Raw genomic sequence first — 19,835 nt, 5'->3', positions numbered from 1 at the left:
TTCATAGCAAGAGCTTTTTCCCTAATCATTTTACCTATCTTGGACTCCATTAATCCTCTAACCTTCTTCTCCACCTAATCAGCACTCACAAATCCATCTTCAGACTCATTCAATTACAAAGCAAGCTTCATTTCCTCCACTAACACTACCCTATTCAGCCTTTGCTCTGCATACAATGGCCAAGCCACCATTGGTAAACCAGCATAGACTGCTTCAAGTGTGGAATTCCACCCACAGTGAGTCACAAATCCACCTACTGAACTGTGATTCACAATTGCCATTTGTGGTGCCCATGACTTGACCACATATCCCATCTCCTTAGTTCGTTCCAAGAAACCTTCAGGCAGCAAAGAATCCAAGTCAGGGTCTCCCTGTTCTTTGATGGCTACCTTTAGATTATGAGAAGGTGGATTCCGAACCACCAGTGGCGAGCGAAAAGTCAGCGGCAGTAGTAGTAAAGTCCATCTAGACAAGAAAAAGAGAAGGCCGACTGTAAAAGAAAGAGGGAGAGAAGAGTTTTGATGTTAGAAAGCTATAATATCAAGTTGGAAATAATTAAAATTCTTAATATATTAGTTAGTCAATCTTTTTTATATATATGTATAAAGCATATAATAATAGTATAAAATACAATATAAGAGTATTTCTATAATATTTTCTATATAGTTATATTATATAACAGACCTAAACAAAGAATTCAAAAACCAAAGGTACAAAAATGAGTAAATTGAGACTTTTGGATGAAAATTAATTTTTTACAAAAAAATAAGAAAAGTTCCTGTTTGGTTTTTTACGCATTTTATTTTCATCTTTCTTTTTCTTATTGTTTTTATACTATAAATTTAAATCCAACTTCATTTAATCACTCTCAAACTAAAAATTAAGTTCATTTGTTTTTTTTAATATTCTTGTAAATTTTATTATTTACAACATATATATTCTATAGTCACATAGATTTTTTCTTAATTTTTTTCATATAAAATATTAAAATTTTAAATATATATTTTTTATTTTTTTCAGGTTGATCCAAGTTAGTCGAGATTGACCCATAAAACTTGAAACTCGACTACTTAACCAAATAAATCCCTGGACCCCATTTTGATAACTATCTACCATGAAGGCTTTTTCCTAGTCATAATTGTTGGAATATTGTCAATTATGTTCCTGTTATTGTCAAAGAAGATGGCTCACGTTGTCAAAGAAAGAAGAGTTGCCACCAGCAGCTCTGCTGTCCTATGCAGTTGCTGTCTTATGTAGCAATGAGAGATGGGAGTTGAGTGAATGTGATCCTCTTTCGTATGTTGTATTCTTTCTCTATCTCTAATAATTTAGACTAATCTAGTGGATATAGACAATTTATCGAATCATGTTAAATATTGTATCAATGTGCTTAGCTTTCTTTGGGCAATGATTATGAACACCACAATTCTGCAAGGGGAGCAAACTCCCCAACAATTGATATCAGAGCATATGGTTTAAAGTGGTTTTGATTTTTGCTCAAAAATAAAAGTTGTCAAAATTATGTTTTAACTATGCCATTGTGTAGAGGAGGAAGAGACGAAGCTATTGGTGAAAACACCATTGAAAAAAGACGTCAGACATGCCTGCATGCTTTCCCACTCACCGACGAGGTGGCAATCCATGCATGCAGACACGCCCCAAGCATCTTCTTCCTCCAGATAGGCTGACCTGACCCGAATACCAATAGACGTAACCCATGTGACTAACCTGGATGTTGATCATATCAGCATGACATAATTGTGACGTTAGCCTGTACAGTATGCATGCCAAAATGATGTAGTGATGTCAGCATGTGTCAAATGATGATGTCAACATGATGTAGTTGTGATGTCATCATGTACAGTAGACATGCCATGTCAGCGCCTAGTCATCTAACACGTCATCATAGAGGCCCACCGGCCATGTTATCAGCTAAGAGCTGAGCCTCCAATAGAGCAGCCAGCCGAGAAGAAACTGAGCCACCAACCGAAGAGAAGCTAAACCGCAACTAAGCCAATAGAATATTCCCTAGAATATTTTCAGTTCAACACCAGCGAACTACCCGACGTACAGAATTGGTTTTCTGACCGATTCATCCCATTTCAGACCGTCGCATGACAACGAGTAAAGACACTTCAGAAGAAGATGTGAGGGTCGTGAAAGGAGCCTAGTTTAGAACTCCAGAGTCAATGTGATAGCTAGATATGAGTGAATAGTATGGATAGCCAATGAAGTGGCTATGATGAGTATGAAAACAAATGTAGGATTGACTTTTATGGATATTACCCTTAAGCTAAAGATCAATGAGCTAGATAACATTTGCCTTGAACAATAAATGGATGACTTGTGGAGTATTAAAACGCGACTACTAGGAATAAGTAGAGGACCTGCATAGGTTTCGGGAACAAGTTGACTCTTGTCAAGGAGGTGAGCTCGATAATAACATTGTAATACTTAAAGTATGAAGAAAGATTTGGATCAATCTTTAATGGGCTACCCCTATAGTTAAAGGTGGAGAGCTACTTGGAGGACTCTTGAGACTAAGAGCGAAAGACTCACGAAGAACTAAGGCGTGGTTCCTATGGTGGAATAGAGGGCAGACGCAACTCCGGGATGAGTAGACTCTTGGAAAAATAGTGAGCTCATTATCACATTGAAATACTCTATGACTGTCGCACTTGAAAATAAAAATTTCTGTTTGAAAGGGTGTTATAAGCCTTGATGTGAGGCTTGATAAATGATTCCAGATTGAGCATGGTTGATAAGCTTGAAGGGGAATGTTGTTCCAAAAACACGCGTTAACACTATTCAGATGTGATGTGGCAGACTATCTAGTTGTAGTGATCCTTTTGTGTGAGAAAAGATGTGCTTTGGTTACTTTGATGAACGAAAGGTTTGGCGAGTACTTGTAAACTTAACCAAAGATGCTCTCAGAATGGTAAGCTTGGAAGAGCTGCAAGATGCAAGCATGAGCTGAAGAAGTAAGAGGATAAATTGCCCATATAAATGGCTAAAGAGGTGATTGTTGGAATATTATCAATTATGTTGTAGTCATTGTCAAAGAAAAAAGGCCAACTCGTGAGAGTCAAAGAGGGCTGCTGGTGCAAAATTTACAGCCTCTTGACATTGTTAAAGAAAGAGGCTACAATGGTTAGTTATTGGTGGCAACTGTTAATGTCAAAAAAAGTTGCATCAACCATTGACAAAGAGCAACCACCATTGTTGACAAGTGTAGAAGGAGCTGTCATTGAAGCATATAAATAGATACCAAGAATGCAGCATAAAATGAGAGGGTGGGAGCAAAGTTAATGTGATCCTTCTCCGTGTGTTATATTCTTTCTCTATCTAAAATAATTTAGACTACTCCTAGAGATGCAGGTAATTTGTCAAACCACATCCAATATTGTGTGTCAATGTGTTTAGCCTCCTTTGGGTAATGATCATGAACACCACCATTCCATAGGGGGACCAAACTCCTCAACAATTGATATAAGAACATATGGTTTAAAGTGGTGTTTGATTTTTGCTCAAAAATAAAAGTTGTTAGAATTGTGTTTTAACCATGCCATTGTATAGAGGAGGAAAAGATGAAACCACTGGTGAAAATGGTGTTGAAAACGGACGTCAGACATGCCCGCAATCTCCCCCGCACGCCGACGAGGTGGTAGTTCACGCGCACAAACACGCCTTACTCTTCTTCTTCACCCAGATAGGCTGACCTAACTTAAATACCAGTAAACTTGACCCGTGTGACTAACTCGGATGTTAATGACACGAGATGATATAATTATGACGTCAGCCTGTAAAGTATGCATGTCAAAATGATGATGTCAGTATGATGCTTTCATACTTCTTAAGCAACGCGTCTATAAAGAATATGTTGAGAATTTCACCACCACCTTATTTACGCTCTCCCAACTTTCTTTGTCACAACCTGAATCCCGGGTTTGTGATCGGCAACGCAGGAGTAGTGTTATTGAGATGTGTTTGTGCTTCAACATCATCTAAAAATAAGAGATTAGGTTGAGAAAGGTTTCTTTTATTTTATATTTTCAAACTAATTAAAATATTTTTTGGGTTGATAAATTAGTTTTTTAATGTTTTAAGTATTTTTTAGATGTTTTTAAATGAAAATAAATTAAAAATTGAGCTTTTAGCTAAACTTCTAGACAGTTAAGTCAACAGTCAATTGGCTCATTCAAGGAGGAAATCTTGAAATCCACATATTAAAATGAAATGCCTGTTCAGTTTGAAGATGGGATTAGCGTTTTTTAAAGGATAAATTAATTACATCTAATAAAAGTAAAAAAATACATATTTTTTATATGGATATGAAAAATAACCCACTAATATATCCAAGCCAAACACCCTTGAAACCATTGAAATCATAAAATGGTGTTATTGGTTTTAATTTTCCAAACATCTTTTTAATTGACTGACATTGTGCAATTGTTTCAGCCACTTGTTACTAAACTACTCAACACTTGAGCTTGCTATTAGAGACATGAATGAATCTGCTTTGGTGAAAAAGTTTGATGAGTGTCTTCTTTAAATGATCTGTAAATTTTCTTTACTAGCTTCCTCCCTATCTCCTGGAGTGTGTGATAATGGTGTTGGGGGTGGCTGCTTTTTATTTTTCATCTAGTGTTTTTTATGCGGGCAGAAGCATAAAGACAGCTCAACAATTACGGAGAAGACAAATTTGTTGAGCGAAAAGAACTGCAAGCTTGATTTCTAAATTTACAAAATAATATCATAACCTTCAAATATAAAAGAAAATAACATAAAATTCAAAAGAACACAAAAAAAATCCAGGAAATGAAGTTTTCTATATTAGATCTTCCAAGTTTAATTTCAATAAATTTGAATAGTGGATAAACTACAAAAAATGATTTTTCATGGAACTTTGGTCTAGAAATTTCTTGTAAACTACAAATTTAAGTCTGATTCAACTCGAATCAAGAGTTATAGTTGCTTTAATTAACTATGCAAATCTCACTAAATCAAATTTATTTTTAGGGCTGACCCTATGTTACTGTACATAAAAATATATGTTAAATCATACATATAGTTAATGCTTCTCCAGCTGTTCTTGCAGACTGCCGAATTGGTATACCTTCCTTCAAACCTTTCAAATATTTGTTGTCATCATCATCAAGCTTTGTTTCAGGAGACTCTTCCTTCACATATTTTGTCCAACCACTTTTATCAACTACATGCTCCACTTTTATCAACTACATGCTCCACTTTTATCAACTACATGCTCCTGCCCCACCTTTAAAATCACATTCAATTCCTTGTCCCCGAAACAAAAATCAATTACAAGAAAAAATTACCAAAGATGTGCTCTGTTCCGACCCATATATATATATATATATCCAAAAAAAATCACAGATACATGAACAAACAGAACATCAAACAGTTCCTTAGGAAAATCAAGTTTCAATTCCTCCGGGTTCTCTTCCTTTGTTCCAACCCACCATGCCTCAGAAAATACAATCTGATTTTATCACCAAATGAATAAATATCATTGCTTGTTTCACAACTCATCCCCTTAAAATACATAGCAAGAGAGACAAAAACCAAAATTGTTCCAATAATTTGCTAACTCGACGACGGTCCTACATCATTAACAAATTACAAATCACACTAGCAAGAAAATGAGTAATACAAGCACACAAACATTTAATTAGCCAAGTAAAAACTAGAAAAGAAAGAAACCATGTGATCAAAATAATCCTCACACACAACATTCTTTCCACTCCTAGAGAATTGCAATGTCAAAAATCTGTTTCTTGGATACACAATGATCCGAAGCAACTTCATCCGACCCTGTAATATAAAAACACAAATGAAATGTCATTCATTCACAAACCTCATTTCACAATGACCATCAATACCCAAAAACACAACGACACACAAATCAAAAGCAAAAAAGAAACAAAACCTAGAAATGCTAAGTCAAAACCTGAGGAAAATCGAGGTAAAGAACAGGGCTTTTAGAGGACATGTCTTTGAGCTCGCCAATCTTGCCACAACCATTGATAGGAGCGAGAAGACTAGGAAATGAAGGCAAGTACCTGTTTTTTCTTTGAGATTTCCTAATAATATCCTTACCATGTTATTTAACAAAACATTTTGATGGGTTCAATAAATATGGAGCCCTGACTTGTGTGTATGTCTTGTAAGGATTATGAACACCAACTATCTCCATATTGGTATGATATTGTCCACTTTGGGCCTAAGCCCTTATGAATTTGCTTTTGGGTTATACCTAAAAGGCCTCATTCCAACGGAGATATTTGTCCATCCTTATATACCCTTGATCCTCCCCATTTCTAACCAATGTGGGACTTTGGTCGCATACCCAACAATCCTTCCCTTGAACAAAGGACCACCGAACCTCTCCTCAAATGATCATTTATCCATCTACTCTCTACCAACCAGGATTCTTCATTCTTTACTTCATCGTGTTGGGATTAGGACATGTCCATGAAGCATCCAGAGAGCACTACCTGACTTGAGAGTTTTTTTGCTCTTTTTAGGTCAACACCTCTTCACCGTGTTGGAATCAGGGCACGTCCATGAAGCATCTGGAGCACACCGCCTATCTAATAGAGCTAATCCATGGATTACATCGTGATCTAATTGGGGTCCACCACCTTTTTGTTCGACATTCTGAGGATTCATCCATCATGGCTAACTCGGGGGCATGGCTTTGATACCACTTGTAAGGATCATGACACCACCTGTTGGTGTATATAGAAAAGAAGTGCAGTGATTAAATACAATCAAGAAGTTCTGTCTAAGAAGATTCGGTTTTAAGCGGGACCATTTGTGACCCCTCCAATCTTTCCTGGGAACTTACTTAGTGAAGTATTATTCACACGATACTATTTATATATACATTGCATATCAGTGAAACAGTGATAGTTGAATAGATCTCAGTGAATATAATGGCAGCAAAGTACGGGATTGAGAGGTTTAAAGAGAGTAATTTCTCATTATGGAAAATGAGAATCAAGGCAATCTTAAGGAAAGACAATTGCTTGGCAGCAATTAGAGATCGACCCGAGGAGATCACTGATAATACAAAATAGAATGAGATGGATGGCAATGCTATTGCTAACATACATTTAGCATTAGCCAATGAAGTATTATCAAGTGTGGCGGAGAAGAAAACAGCTAAGGAGATATGGGAGATTTTAACAAAGCTATATGAGTCTAAGTCTTTGCACAACAAGATTTTCTTAAAGCAGTGACTTTATACCCTTCGAATGGCAGAAACCACGTCGGTGACTGACCACATCAACACAATAAGAACTCTATTTTCACAACTCACTATGTTGAGTCGACAAATAGAGGAAAATGAACGTGCAAAGCTTCTACTTCAAAGTCTTCCTGATTCATATGATCAGCTTATTATCAACTTGACAAATAATATCCTCTCAGACTATTTAGTCTTCAATGATGTTACAGTCGTTATCTTAGAAAAAGAAAATAGGCGCAAAAACAAAGGAGACAGAAGTAGAGGCGTTGTTGGTGTCAAGAGGAAGATCAATAGAGCGTGGCTCTAGTGGGAGTCAAAGGCAGTGGAGGTCCAAATCAAGAAGTAAGAAGACTGTGAAATGCTACAAATGTGGTAGAAAAGGGCACTTCAAAAAGGATTGTTGGTTTAAAAAGGGTATAGAGAATACTGTAGAGTCATCAAAACCTCAAGGATGTGTTGCAAGCATCTCCGAAGATGGAGAGGTTTTATATAGTGAAGTAGCAACAATCTCTATAGATAGAGAAAAGCTCACTAAGGTCTGGCTAATGGAGACTGGTTCCATACATATAAACCCATCTCTGGAGGTAAACTGTTCATGGGTGATAATTATGCTTTAGAGATTGTTGGCATTACCACCATCAAATTGAAGATGTATGATGGCTTAATTCGTACTATTTCAAAAGTGCGACATGTGAAAGATTTAAAGAAGAATCTTTTGTCCATAAAACAATTTGATAGTCTTGGCTGTAAGATTCGAACAGATAATGAAATCATTAAAATCATCAAAGGAGCGCTAGTGGTTTTAAAGGTAAGAAAGACAGTTGCAAATATATTTGTTTTAATAGTAGAAACACATCTTGAGGCAGAAGCGTTAATCGCATCAGCCAATCCTGCAGAAGAGAAGACAATGATGTGGCATAAAAAACTAGGTCACATGTTAGAGAAAGGTTTAAAGGTTATCTCTAATCAGAAGTTACTCCCCGGGCTTACAAAGGTTACTTTACCTTTTTGTGAGCATTTTGTTACAAGTAAACAACACAGGTTAAAGTTTGGCACATCAACAACGAAGAGCAAATGCATCTTAGACCTTATTCACTCTGATGTTTGGCAAGCACCGGTTGTATCCTTGAGAGGAGCAAGATACTTTGTATCATTCATAGATGACTTCTTCAGGAGATGTTGGGTATATCCAATTAGAAGGAAGGCAGATATGCTTGCAGTCTTTAAAACTTTCAAAGCATGGGTGGAACTTGAATCTGAAAAGAAGATCAAGTGTTTAAGGACTGACAATGAAGGAGAATATACTAGTGATGAATTTGATCACTTTTATCAACATGAAGGTATTAAAAGGCAGTTCATAACGGCATACACTTCACAACAAAATGGAGTAGCAGAGCGGATGAACAGGACTCTGTTAGAAAGAACAAAAGCAATGTTGAAGGCTGCAGGTCTAGGAAAGTCATTCTGGGCAGAAGCAGTTAATACCGCTTGTTATGTGATAAATCGATCTCCATCAACTGCAATTAAGCTAAAGACACCAATGGAGATGTGGACTGGAAAACCAGCTGATTATTCTCGATTGCATATATTTGGAAGTCCTATGTACGTGATGTACAATACACAAGAAGTTAGCAAACTGGATTCAAAATCTAGAAAATATGTATTCTTGGGATATGCTAATGGAGTGAAGGGGTATCGCTTGTGGGATCCCACTGCCTACAAGGTAGTCATCAGCAGAGATGTCATATTTAAAGAAGGTAAAATGCAAATGGAGGAAGATAATAGCATTTTAAAGGAGACTACAGTAGTCCATATGGAAAATACTCAGAATAATACTTCTTCTGAAGCTGCATCAGATCATGAAGAGCAAGAACAAATAGAGTCTAAAACTCCTGAAGTTCAGCGGTCGACTCGTGAAAAAAAAAACCACCAGTCTGGCACTCAGAATATGTTACTGAGAGTAACATTGCATACTGTCTTCTAACAGAGGATAGAGAGCCATCAACTTTCCACGAGGCTATCAAAAGCACAGATGTATCTATATGGATGACAGTAATGCAAGAGGAGATTGAAGCTCTGCACAAGAATAATAGTTGGGATCTTATTCCACTACCACAAGGAAGAAAGGCCATTGAAAATAAATGGGTTTACAAGATAAAACATGATGAAAACGATCAAGTGGAGCGGTATCGTGCAAGATTGGTGGTGAAGAAATATGCTAAAAAAGAAGGAATAGACTTCAATGAGATATTTTCTCTGGTGGTACGACTTACTACAATCAGAGTAATCTTGGCAATGTGTGCTATATTTGATCTTCACTTAGAGCAGTTAGATGTGAAAACTGCATTTCTTCATGGAGAACTTGAAGAAGAAATTTATATGCTCCAACCAGAGGGTTTTGCTAAAACAAGCAAGGAGAACTTGGTTTGCAAGTTGAACAAATCTTTATACGGTCTCAAACAGGCGCCGAGGTATTAGTACAAGAGATTTGATTCCTTCATAATTAGCCTTGGGTACAATAGACTCAGTTCAAACCATTGTACGTATTATAAGAGGTTTAAGAAAGATGATGTTTTCATCATTCTGTTGTTGTACGTGGATGACATGTTGGTGATAGGTCCCAACAAAGGTCGAGTACAAGAATTGAAGGCACAATTGGCTAGGGAGTTTGATATGAAGGACTTGAGACCAGCAAATAAGATTCTAGGGATACAAATTTACTGAGACAGAAGTAAGAGGAAGATTTGGCTTTTTCAGGAGAATTATTTGAAGAAGATCTTGCGACGCTTCAACATGCAAGATTGTAAGCCAATTTCCACCCCACTTCCTATTAACTTCAAATTATCCTCTAATATGTCTCCTAGCAATGAAGTAGAGAGAATGGAGATGTCTCGAGTACCGTATGCATCAGTAGTAAGAAGTTTAATGTTTGTCATGATATATACAAGACCAGACATTGCACAAGCAGTGGGAGCTGCGAGTCGATACATGGCAAATCCTAGTAAAGAGCATTTGAATACTATTAAGAGGATCTTGAGATACATTAAGGGTTCCTTAGATGCCGCATTATGTTATGGAGGATCAGAATTTACTGTCAGAGGTTTTGTTGACTCAGATTTTGCTGGTGACCTTGAAAAAAGAAAATTCACTACAGGTTATGTGTTCATAATTGCAGGAGGAGCTGTGAGCTGAGTCTCTAAACTACAGACTGTTGTGCGATATCCACAACAGAAGTTGAGTATATGGCAGCTATATAAGCTTGTAAAGAAGCAATATGGATGAAGAAACTTATAGAAGAGCTCGGGTACAAATAAAAGAATCTTCTTTTGTATTGTAATAGTCAAAGTATCTTGCATATTGTAAGGAATCCAGCGTTTCATTCAAGAACAAAACATATAGATGTTCAGTATCACTTTGTTTGCGAAGTGGTAGAAGATGGAAGTGTGGATTTTCAGAAGGTTCATATAAAAGAAAACTCAGCAGATGCTTTGATGAAACCGGTCAATACTGATAAGTATATATGGTGCAGATCCTCTTATGGTCTAGCAAAAACGTAAGCAGCATGAAGATGGCAAGTATAGAAAGGATAGAAGAATCACAGATAATCATGTGTGAAGACTTGATTAAATCATCAAAGTCTTCAAGTGGGAGAATGTAAGGATAATACTTAATTAACTTAAGTATATCCATTAATTTAGTGGAAGATAAAATTAATGGAAGATAAAAATTAATGGAGTATTAGTGGAAGACAAAAATTAGTGGAGATGAATTGTTAGTATAATTTATACCATAATTTATGGCCTTTGTCCCCTCACTCTTCCTATAAATAGGCAATGCCTCCAAGCTTATTATTCACACCAAAGAAGACAAGTGAAGAGTAGAGAGAAGAGAGAGTAATCCCATAAAATTGTGAGGTATTTGTGAGAGAGTAAGTGAGGTGTTTTCTTCTAGTAATAGAGAGATTTTAGTTGTTCTCCTATTACTTGAGAGAGATTGTAATTCTCATATTACTTAGTAAAATTCTTCTATACTTGCTTGTGGACGTAGCCCAAATTGGGTGAATCATGTAAATTCTTGTGTGTCTCATTCCTCATTTTATCCTATTCCTTACCTTTTGTCTTGTCGGGTTTGCAAGTTAGCATCCTAACATGTCTGATACCATGTTGTTGGTTATTGCAAGCTTTTTCAGTCTTTTTCTCTCTAACACATCTGGGTTTTCTTTGTTAGAATTGATGGCTTCTGTTTTCTAGGATTTCACCATTTTTTTAAAAAAAAATGCTTTGATGATGATGTTATCTGGATTTCTCACAAAAGGGTTTTTTCCTTCTTGCATTTTGGAGGCAAGAAGCTGCAATTTTTGCCCCTTTTTCTTCTGTAAACGCAACAGCTAGCTAGAAATTGAGTGATTTTGTTCTAGGATAAGGTAGGATTGGCCATTAAACTCTGGCTTGAAATTGGCCCAGAGCTTGACGTTTGCTAAAACAAGGGCTTCTCTTTAGATATGGACTCGTGGATAAATATTTTCGATTCAATACTTTTAAAAAGGGATGGATTCTATCATCCTTATTTTAATTGTCTGAATTATTTTGGATCAAGTAGTCGCACATATTGTTAATAAAAATGATGATCTCACTCTAATTCCATAAATTTAATCAATTCTAACTCCAATATATAAGATTTTTTTCTAATCACTTAATAGAATATTAATAAGTATAAGCTCAATGCAGAAGTTTAGCTCATTTATTAATAGGAAGAGTTTGGATATAAAAGGGGAAAATTAAACACCAAGTAAAGCCCAAGCCTTGGTGTATCAATAATATTTCTCAAGAAAATAAGGCTTTAGAATTCACCTTGTTATGATCCGTAAATAATTTTATTTATTGATATAACTTCGTGTAAAATTACAATTCTTTTATCAAGTTTAATTAACTTAGCAAGAAATCAAACTCAACACTGATTTACAATTTTTTTTAAAAAAAAATATAAAGTTATTGTAGCATTTAAGACAATGAAGTTATTTTTTACCAAAAAAATTAAAGTAAAATTGATATAACCACTTACATAATGATTGAGTTTGTCAAAAAACAAAAACAAAATAAGTAGATTAGAATTTAATGCGCATTAGATAAAAATTAAAGTTCTCAAGCTCTAAGATTATAGACTAAATTATAGAAAAATCTATAAAAAATTTCTTGATATTTTTTTAATTTTAAATAATATTCTTGTTCTCCATAAAATAAATTAGATATTTTTATTTATATTAATCCAAAAATAGTTATAGAAAATAATTTCTAATTAAAATTTTCCTAACTTATAGAGTCTATCTAGTAGTGAGATTTCTATATATTAAAATGCTAATTAAATTAAAAGTTTTAATCTAAGTAAAAATTAGATAATTAAAATCTAAAATTAACAAGAAAAATAATTAAAACAGAAAAATAATAACTTAAAGTTTTATATCAAATGCAAACTTATTTTCAAACTTGGCCTTATCAATCTAATTCACAAATTCTTTATTATACATCAATCTTTCTCATTTTAGAAAAATTTATCATAGAGTTATCGGTTAGAAATTAAACTTTTATATTCCAGTGGAATAAATACTTTGAATATAATATTATAGCTAACTTATTCATGAAATAGCATGTTTTTTATATGTGTAAAGTTTTTGCATATGATGACATTTAATCAAATTGATCAATTTTTGTTTTTTGGATTATGGTTGCTTGTCTTGATTTAACAATGTTCTGTATATAGCCTCCATTAAGTTTATCTTCACCAACACCTTTTACATAGATAAATGGTTGTCTAAATGTAATTTAGAAATATGTATAAGGTAAGGTTAGCATTGAGATAAGTCTCCAAAAATACATCCCTCTCCTTTCTTTCAATTCTTGTTTGTGCCTCTCGTCAACCGAAAAAATTTCTTCATCATATGAATATTTATAGTCATACTAACTACAAGGATTTGAACAAACTAGTTCAACAATAGGTTCATCGCCGGCGTCATTCCTGGCTCATGTCTCTTTTCTTCCTCAATTCATGTATTGTGTTCAATTTTAATATTTCAAATTTGGTTTTAAGGTAATCAATTTTAGTATTAATATCATCAAACCTAGTTTGTATTTACTCTTCTAAAGCTAAAATCGCTAATGAATTGTGGTTTAGTTAATCCCAATCATTATTATAGAGATGGTTGCCACCAACTGTTCCATGATTATCTTTATAATTTGTCATTGAACCAAATATTAACTTGCTCTGATAACACTCATATAAAGTATAGAAAAGATAAAATTAAAGGTTTTAAGCCCTAAAGTTATAAATTAAACTATAGAGAAATCTAGAATAACATTTCTAGTATATTTTATTAACTCCAAATAATAATCTTGATCTCTACAAAATAAATTAGATATTCTTATCTATTTTAATTTTAAAATTCTTTATAGAAAATGATGCATAATCAATACTTTTTTAACTAATATAATCAATTTAGCTTTAGGATTTTTAAATAGTAAAATAATAATTAAATTAAAAAATTTAAACCAATTAGAAAATAAATAATTAAGATGCAAAATTTTTACCTCCTATTATATCCACTTTACAACGGTGGTTCCCACCCTCCACTTCATTGGTGTTTATGTTGTCCTTTCTCTCGAGAAGGACCTCAACAGGGAGGCTGATGCATTCATTCGCCACTGTTTAAGGGGTTTGCAGGTTTAGTCTTCCCTTTCTATTCACTTTCTCATTACTATAGCACCCTATATTGCAGGCAAAACTGATACATACATCGTCATTGTTTCCGCCACGTTTCCTTCCATCAAATTTCATCATCTACCCCCTGTTACTCCAGTTTCCACCACTGTAACCCACCATGAAGAACTCACTTTAGAGATCCTTCGCCTTAGCAACCATTACGTTCATCAACAACTCCTCAACATATCGAAAATTAAGGTACAATACTCATGGCCTTATCATGGACTTCATTTGCACTTCTGGTCTTTGTGTAGTAGCTGAACTTGACATCCCTCTTAGTTTTTCATTACATCTGCTGCTTGTTTCTTGCCTTTTTTCTCTACTTCCCTACCCTTCATCAATCTTATACAGAAAGTTTCAGACATATGAAAGACTTTCTTGATACTCCTAGCTTGCCACCAATCCTTGCCACTGATGTGCCAAAGCCTTTTCTTGACCGAGACAACAAGGCCTGTATACTTTCTTGATGTTGCCTCTCAATTCCCTCAAGTAGCAAGGATTATGATCAATACATTTGAATTGCTAGAGTCCAAAGTTGTTAAGGGAATATCAGACGGACTCTGTGTGCCTAATAATCGCACACCACCAATTTCTTGCATCGGTCCATTGACTACAGTTGATACCAAACGGGGTGGTAGCAGCAAGACCAGTCCTGATGATGATGTGCCTGAGTGTTTAACTTGGCTAGACTCCCAACCAAACCAAAGTGTTGTGTTTATTTGTTTTCGTAGTTTGGTGCTGTTTACTATAGAGCAGTTAAGGGGAATAGCTATTGGATTGGAAAAAAAAGGCCAAAGATTCTTGTGGGCGGTGCGCAATCCACCTACTAAAAATCACTGAACAGGGAGACTCTGATTTGGATTCTTTGCTTCCTGATGGTTTCTTCGAGCATACTAAAGAGAGGGGACTAGCAGTGAAGTTATGAGCACCACAAGTGGAAATCTTGAATCACAGTTCGGTCGGTGGATTTGTGACACATTATAGGTGGAATTCTACACTTGAAGCAATGCCAATGGTGGCTTGGCCATTGTATGCAGGACACTGGCTGAATAGGGAATTGTTTGCGGAGAAAATGAAGCTTGATCTGTAAATGTTATGATTACGAATAAATTATTTGTTTTTGTTTTTAAAAATTTAAAATTATTTTGTTTTTATTTTAAACTAATATTTTTTTAGTTTTTTAAATTATTTTTATATATTATATTCAAAATAAAAAAATATTATTTTAATATATTTTTAAACCAAAAAATATTTTAAAAATGAGGCGGTGGAGAAGAAAGCTAGAATGGTGATGGATTCCGTGGAAGGTAGAATGGTCAGAGGGTGTGCCATTGCTATGAAAGGTGGAGCCATGGCATTATGAAAAATGAGCCAAGCCAGCTGGCTTTCTGACAATTCAGGCATTAAATGCTATTGTCCAGTGCTAGAACTTGTTGTGATGTCAAAATCATTATTTATTATTTATTATTTTACTTTTTTTTTTTATGTAAGGTGAATATTCGTTAACTATATAAATTTAGAAGCACTTAAAGTTGACAACATTATGAACTTATAAATACTCAAAAATTTAAAATATTAAGCATAGCTTGACATATCAACATGTCATGTATCCATTTTAATGGTCGCAATAGTACATATATTGTTAATAAAATCTAACAAGAGCATTTAATTCAAACGTTAAATAGTAAAAATAAAAATAAAAAATATTGAAAAATTCAAACACTAAGTCAAGATGGCAAGTCTCTTGCTCCCATGAGCACTCCACCATTACCACCAGCAGCATCATCACTCCACAAACCATTTTCACTTCCGAACTTTGAATATGTTCCCCAGCAAGCCAAGAGGGGTAGCCCACAATGAGCAGAAGAAACCCTTAAATAATGTAACTGAATTGACTATTATGGACGCACCAGCATTTATATCATTAAACTTTCCCATCATCCTCATGAACGTAGCTAACATGGTAGACCACCACCACCTCGGTCTTATCGGAAAAGAGCTCGAGATATTACATCGTTAAATGAACTCAAGGCAATATTTTTAATTTAAACTATTTAGTTTAATATTTTCAAAAAAAAATTGTTGTTAACTTAATATTTATATGAGTTTAATTCTATCAATTGAATCATAAATTAATTTATCATATTATATAAATTTAATTAGATTATTATTAAAAACATTTCAAATTAAAACTCAACGACGATCTACGAGTTGGAGAAGGACTATGCTTCTAAGCTCAAGTCAAAACAAGCATAGTTGATTGAATTTCAGTTTTGGCTGATCATGAGAATAATTAAGAAAATTGCCTTTTAACTTTTTGGCATACCCCCATTGAACTCTCATGGAGAATCCTACCGTGGTAAACATTCTTGTTTTATTCATGAAGAAATAAGGCTATGCAAAACAGCACCATAACAAGTGATGATATTACAAGCAAACCACAAAACCAATACAGCAACTAGATTGTCATGACAGCTGATATATTATATCAGTTCTAAGTAAATTTTATTTTCCATGCTTCCATGATTCAATGAGCATGCTTCCATGATTCAATGAGCATGGAAAAGGCTGTATAAGAAGAACCACCTTCATCCATTGCAGCCTTGGCTGCATTCTTCATAGCAATAGCTCTCTCCCTAATCAGTTCACCTTCCTCGGAATCCATCAATCCTCTGACCTTCTTCTCCACCTCATCAGCACTCACAAATCCATCTTCAGACTCATTCATTGACAAAGCAAGCTTCATTTCCTCAACTAACACTACCCTATTCAGCCTTTGCTCTGCATACAATGGCCAAGCCACCATTGGCACACCAGCACACACTGCTTCAAGTGTAGAATTCCACCCACAATGAGTCACAAATCCACCTATTGAACTGTGATTCAAAATTTTCACTTGAGGTGCCCATAACTTCACCACCAGTCCCCTCTCTTTGGTGCGTTCCAAGAAACCAACAGGAAACAAAGAATCCAAATCAGGATTTCTCTGTGCTTTGATGGCTACACTAAGATCATTGGCAGGTGGATTACGAACCACCCACAAGAACCTTTGGCCACTTTTTTCCAACCCAATAGCTATCTCCCTTAATTGCTCCTTGGTGAACAGCCCCAGGCTACCAAAACAAAGAAACACGACACTTTGGCTTGGCTGGGAATCAAGCCAATTTATACACTCATCAGGCACAGCATCTTCAGAACTACTCTTGCTTTCACCTCCTGCTCTTTGCCCTTCAGCTAGAATCAACGGACCGACACAGAAAAGTGGCGGTGTTCGATTATTAGGCAGACAGAGTCCATCTGATATTGTCTTGATAACTTTGGACTCCAAAAGCTCAAAAGTGTTGATGATAATTCCTTTGGCTTCTGGTGTTTGAACGGCAAAATCAAGAAAGTTTATGTAGGCATCATCTTCACGATCAAGAAATGGCTTGACCATGTCAGTGCCACGGATTGGTGGCAAACCAGGAATTTCAAGGAACTCTTTTATATCTCTAAAACTTTTGGTAGTCTTTTGATGAAGGGTAGGGAGATAAAGATAAGAAGCAAGAAATGAAGCACAAGAAGTGATGTAAATATAAGCAGGGATGTTGAGTTCTTCTGTAGCCAAAGAGAGAGCAGAAGTGGCAAGGAAGTCTATAATAATTCCACAAATGGTATAGTTTTTGGAGATGGAGAGGAGTTGTTCATGCACAAGAGGTTTACTCAAACGGAGGACCTCAAAAATGAAGGTTTCGTGGTGGGTTGCGGAGGTGGTAGAGAGGGTGACAGTGGGAAGATGGTGGAATTTGATGGAAGGAAAGGTGCCAGAGATGGAGGATACGTAAGTATCCATTTTGCCAGCACTGTATGGTTCTGTGGGCATGAGTATGTGAATGGAGAGGGAGGGTTGGTGGGTGAGCAAGTGTTTGCCTAGCTCCACCAAAGATATCAAGTGCCCGATTGTTGGTGATGGGTAGAGAACTACTGCCTCGTCCATGGCTGTCTAGCTCAGCTCCCTGCCGAGTTTCCTCTGTGTTTCTCTGTAGAATTTTATAGACAGAGGGGAGGGGTGGGGGGGCCAGATTAAGCTAGCACTTATGAATTACTATTTTTTTATTTGTTTTTCTTTCATAATTATTTATTGAAGCTAAACACATCTCCTACCAAGCTTGCCTTAATCTCAATCTTGAAATTAACGTTCATGGACATGGAAATTATTGTGTTCATAGTTTAAATCATAGAATAAGATAATATTACACCACTATAAAATTTACAAATGTAAATAAAAACATTGAAAAAAATTGTTAATATATACTAACAAATATTTTTATCCTTTTATCTATTAGTAAACACCGACAAAAAAATTTATTAATATATATAAAAAAAAATGATGAAGAGTATTACAATAAAATTTAAAAAGAAAAATCATTTGATGATATGATATTTATACCAATAACATGACCAACATGATTATTGACAGAATAATTTAGTCTGTAATATTGTCAGTTATATTTAATTTATGATCTAGCGATTCACCCTCCTCTTCCCTTTCCTTATTTCTTTTTTTTTTCTTATGCATTTTTGTTTTAACAAACACCCCCCTAAATCTTAACATAATTCAACCTCTCACAACAAATCTGATCACTGCAATACTCAGTTTATCAACATTCATGTTTTTATTTAAATTTTATTAAGAATTCTTCATTTTAAGTAAGTAAATCTATTCTTTTTTTATTTGAACTTAATTTTAAAATGTTGGGTTTTTTCCTCATATTTTTTTATAGTATATTTATTTTGTTTGGATGTTTACTTATTTTATAGTTTTTTTCTCATATAAATTTGTTGTATGGATTTATGATTTGAACATGTTAATATTTGTTTTAGATTTTGTAAAAATATATTTGTTTGTAAATAACTTATTTAATGGGTCCGTTTTATATTTTGTTAATTTTACTATCGAGTAAAAATGTTTGGTAAATATGTAGAAATTTGAATTTTTATCGATAATTGATAGCTAATTAAGAGTACTATTAAAATAGATTTAATAAATTTAAACTAAATCAATATTTTTACAAATTATTTAGTTAACTTAGTTAATAAATACATGTTGTCATCATTATTTTATATAGTTTTTATATAAGTAATGGATAATCGTTTATGAATGTATAAAGATTTACCCTAGAGGTTATAGAAGGTGAATTATTGTAATAAGATTTAGAATTTTATTAATTATACATTATCTAGTCTGAGGAATATTAGTAGAGAGGGTATTAGATATGCCATGCAAATATGTAAAAATAAAAGTTTCTCTTTCTAGATATTGTAACGAAGTATCTTTTACAAAAAAAAGATTCATGAAGAAACACATGTGTTGGTATGTATATCGAGAACCACATGTTCCTCACGATATCATGGTAAAAATGATGATTTGATCGACTTTTAGTTCTAGCAACATGTATGTAGTTGTAGATGATAATAACAATCTTTATAGGAATATGGTTATGGATGCAATGAGAATGAATCAGATGCATGTCAGTCAATATCAAATCATATATGGAAAATCGAATGCAGATAGTTTTTTTTTATGAATCATTATGAAATGATTGTATAAATTACAGTAAATTATTGGTTTTTGCACAAGTTAGAACCCCATCGACAGCTAAACATGCCCTTTCTGCCATGTTGTTGGAAGCTCTATCTTGTTTTCTTTTTTTTTTAGGTGACGTGTGTTAGCATTGGGTGACCAATTTGTTGCTGATGGGGTTGTTTTTTCTTCTTTCTATTCTCTTTTTTTTTTCCCTACCATATTAGTTTGGCCCTCTTTTTGGCAGGG

The 19,835-nt window shown here is 34.6% G+C and overlaps 2 protein-coding genes, 1 long non-coding RNA gene and 1 pseudogene across 3 annotated transcripts in view; 1 reads left to right on the top strand and 3 right to left on the bottom strand.

Moving 5' to 3' along the window:
* Nucleotides 1-98: 98 nt before the first annotated feature.
* Nucleotides 99-19,835, bottom strand: part of LOC105140790 (UDP-glycosyltransferase 88A1-like) — a 24,599-nt gene continuing 4,862 nt past the window's right edge. Inside the window, exon 2 of the mRNA XM_011047766.1 lies at nt 99-389. Coding sequence (XP_011046068.1) covers nt 114-389 — 276 coding nt within the window. The 3' untranslated portion in view covers nt 99-113. The remainder of the gene's footprint in view (nt 390-19,835) is intronic.
* On the bottom strand, nt 5,368-6,058 carry LOC105140786 (uncharacterized). The gene is made up of 3 exons (XR_845240.1): nt 5,969-6,058; nt 5,745-5,832; nt 5,368-5,500 (listed from the first exon to the last, which is right to left on the bottom strand). It is a non-coding gene; the product is annotated as an uncharacterized LOC105140786 (long non-coding RNA).
* On the top strand, nt 13,953-15,041 carry LOC105140787 (anthocyanidin 5,3-O-glucosyltransferase-like; annotated as a pseudogene).
* Nucleotides 16,355-18,063, bottom strand: LOC105140788 (UDP-glycosyltransferase 88A1-like). The gene has a single exon (XM_011047764.1). It carries the CDS (start codon nt 17,997-17,999, stop codon nt 16,551-16,553), a length of 1,449 nt encoding a protein of 482 aa, XP_011046066.1. The 5' UTR covers nt 18,000-18,063; the 3' UTR covers nt 16,355-16,550.

This window comes from Populus euphratica, unplaced genomic scaffold, assembly GCF_000495115.2.
Source record: "Populus euphratica unplaced genomic scaffold, PopEup_1.0 scaffold109.1, whole genome shotgun sequence".
In the NCBI taxonomy this organism is placed as follows: domain Eukaryota; kingdom Viridiplantae; phylum Streptophyta; class Magnoliopsida; order Malpighiales; family Salicaceae; genus Populus; species Populus euphratica.
The sequence above is the reverse complement of the archived record's forward strand: the minus strand, read 5'-3'. Positions and strand labels throughout refer to the sequence as shown.

What these genes read in the sequence shown, in the direction of transcription:
- LOC105140788 (XM_011047764.1), bottom strand. Translation starts at nt 17,999, where the DNA reads ATGGACGAGGCAGTAGTTCTCTACCCATCACCAACAATCGGGCACTTG.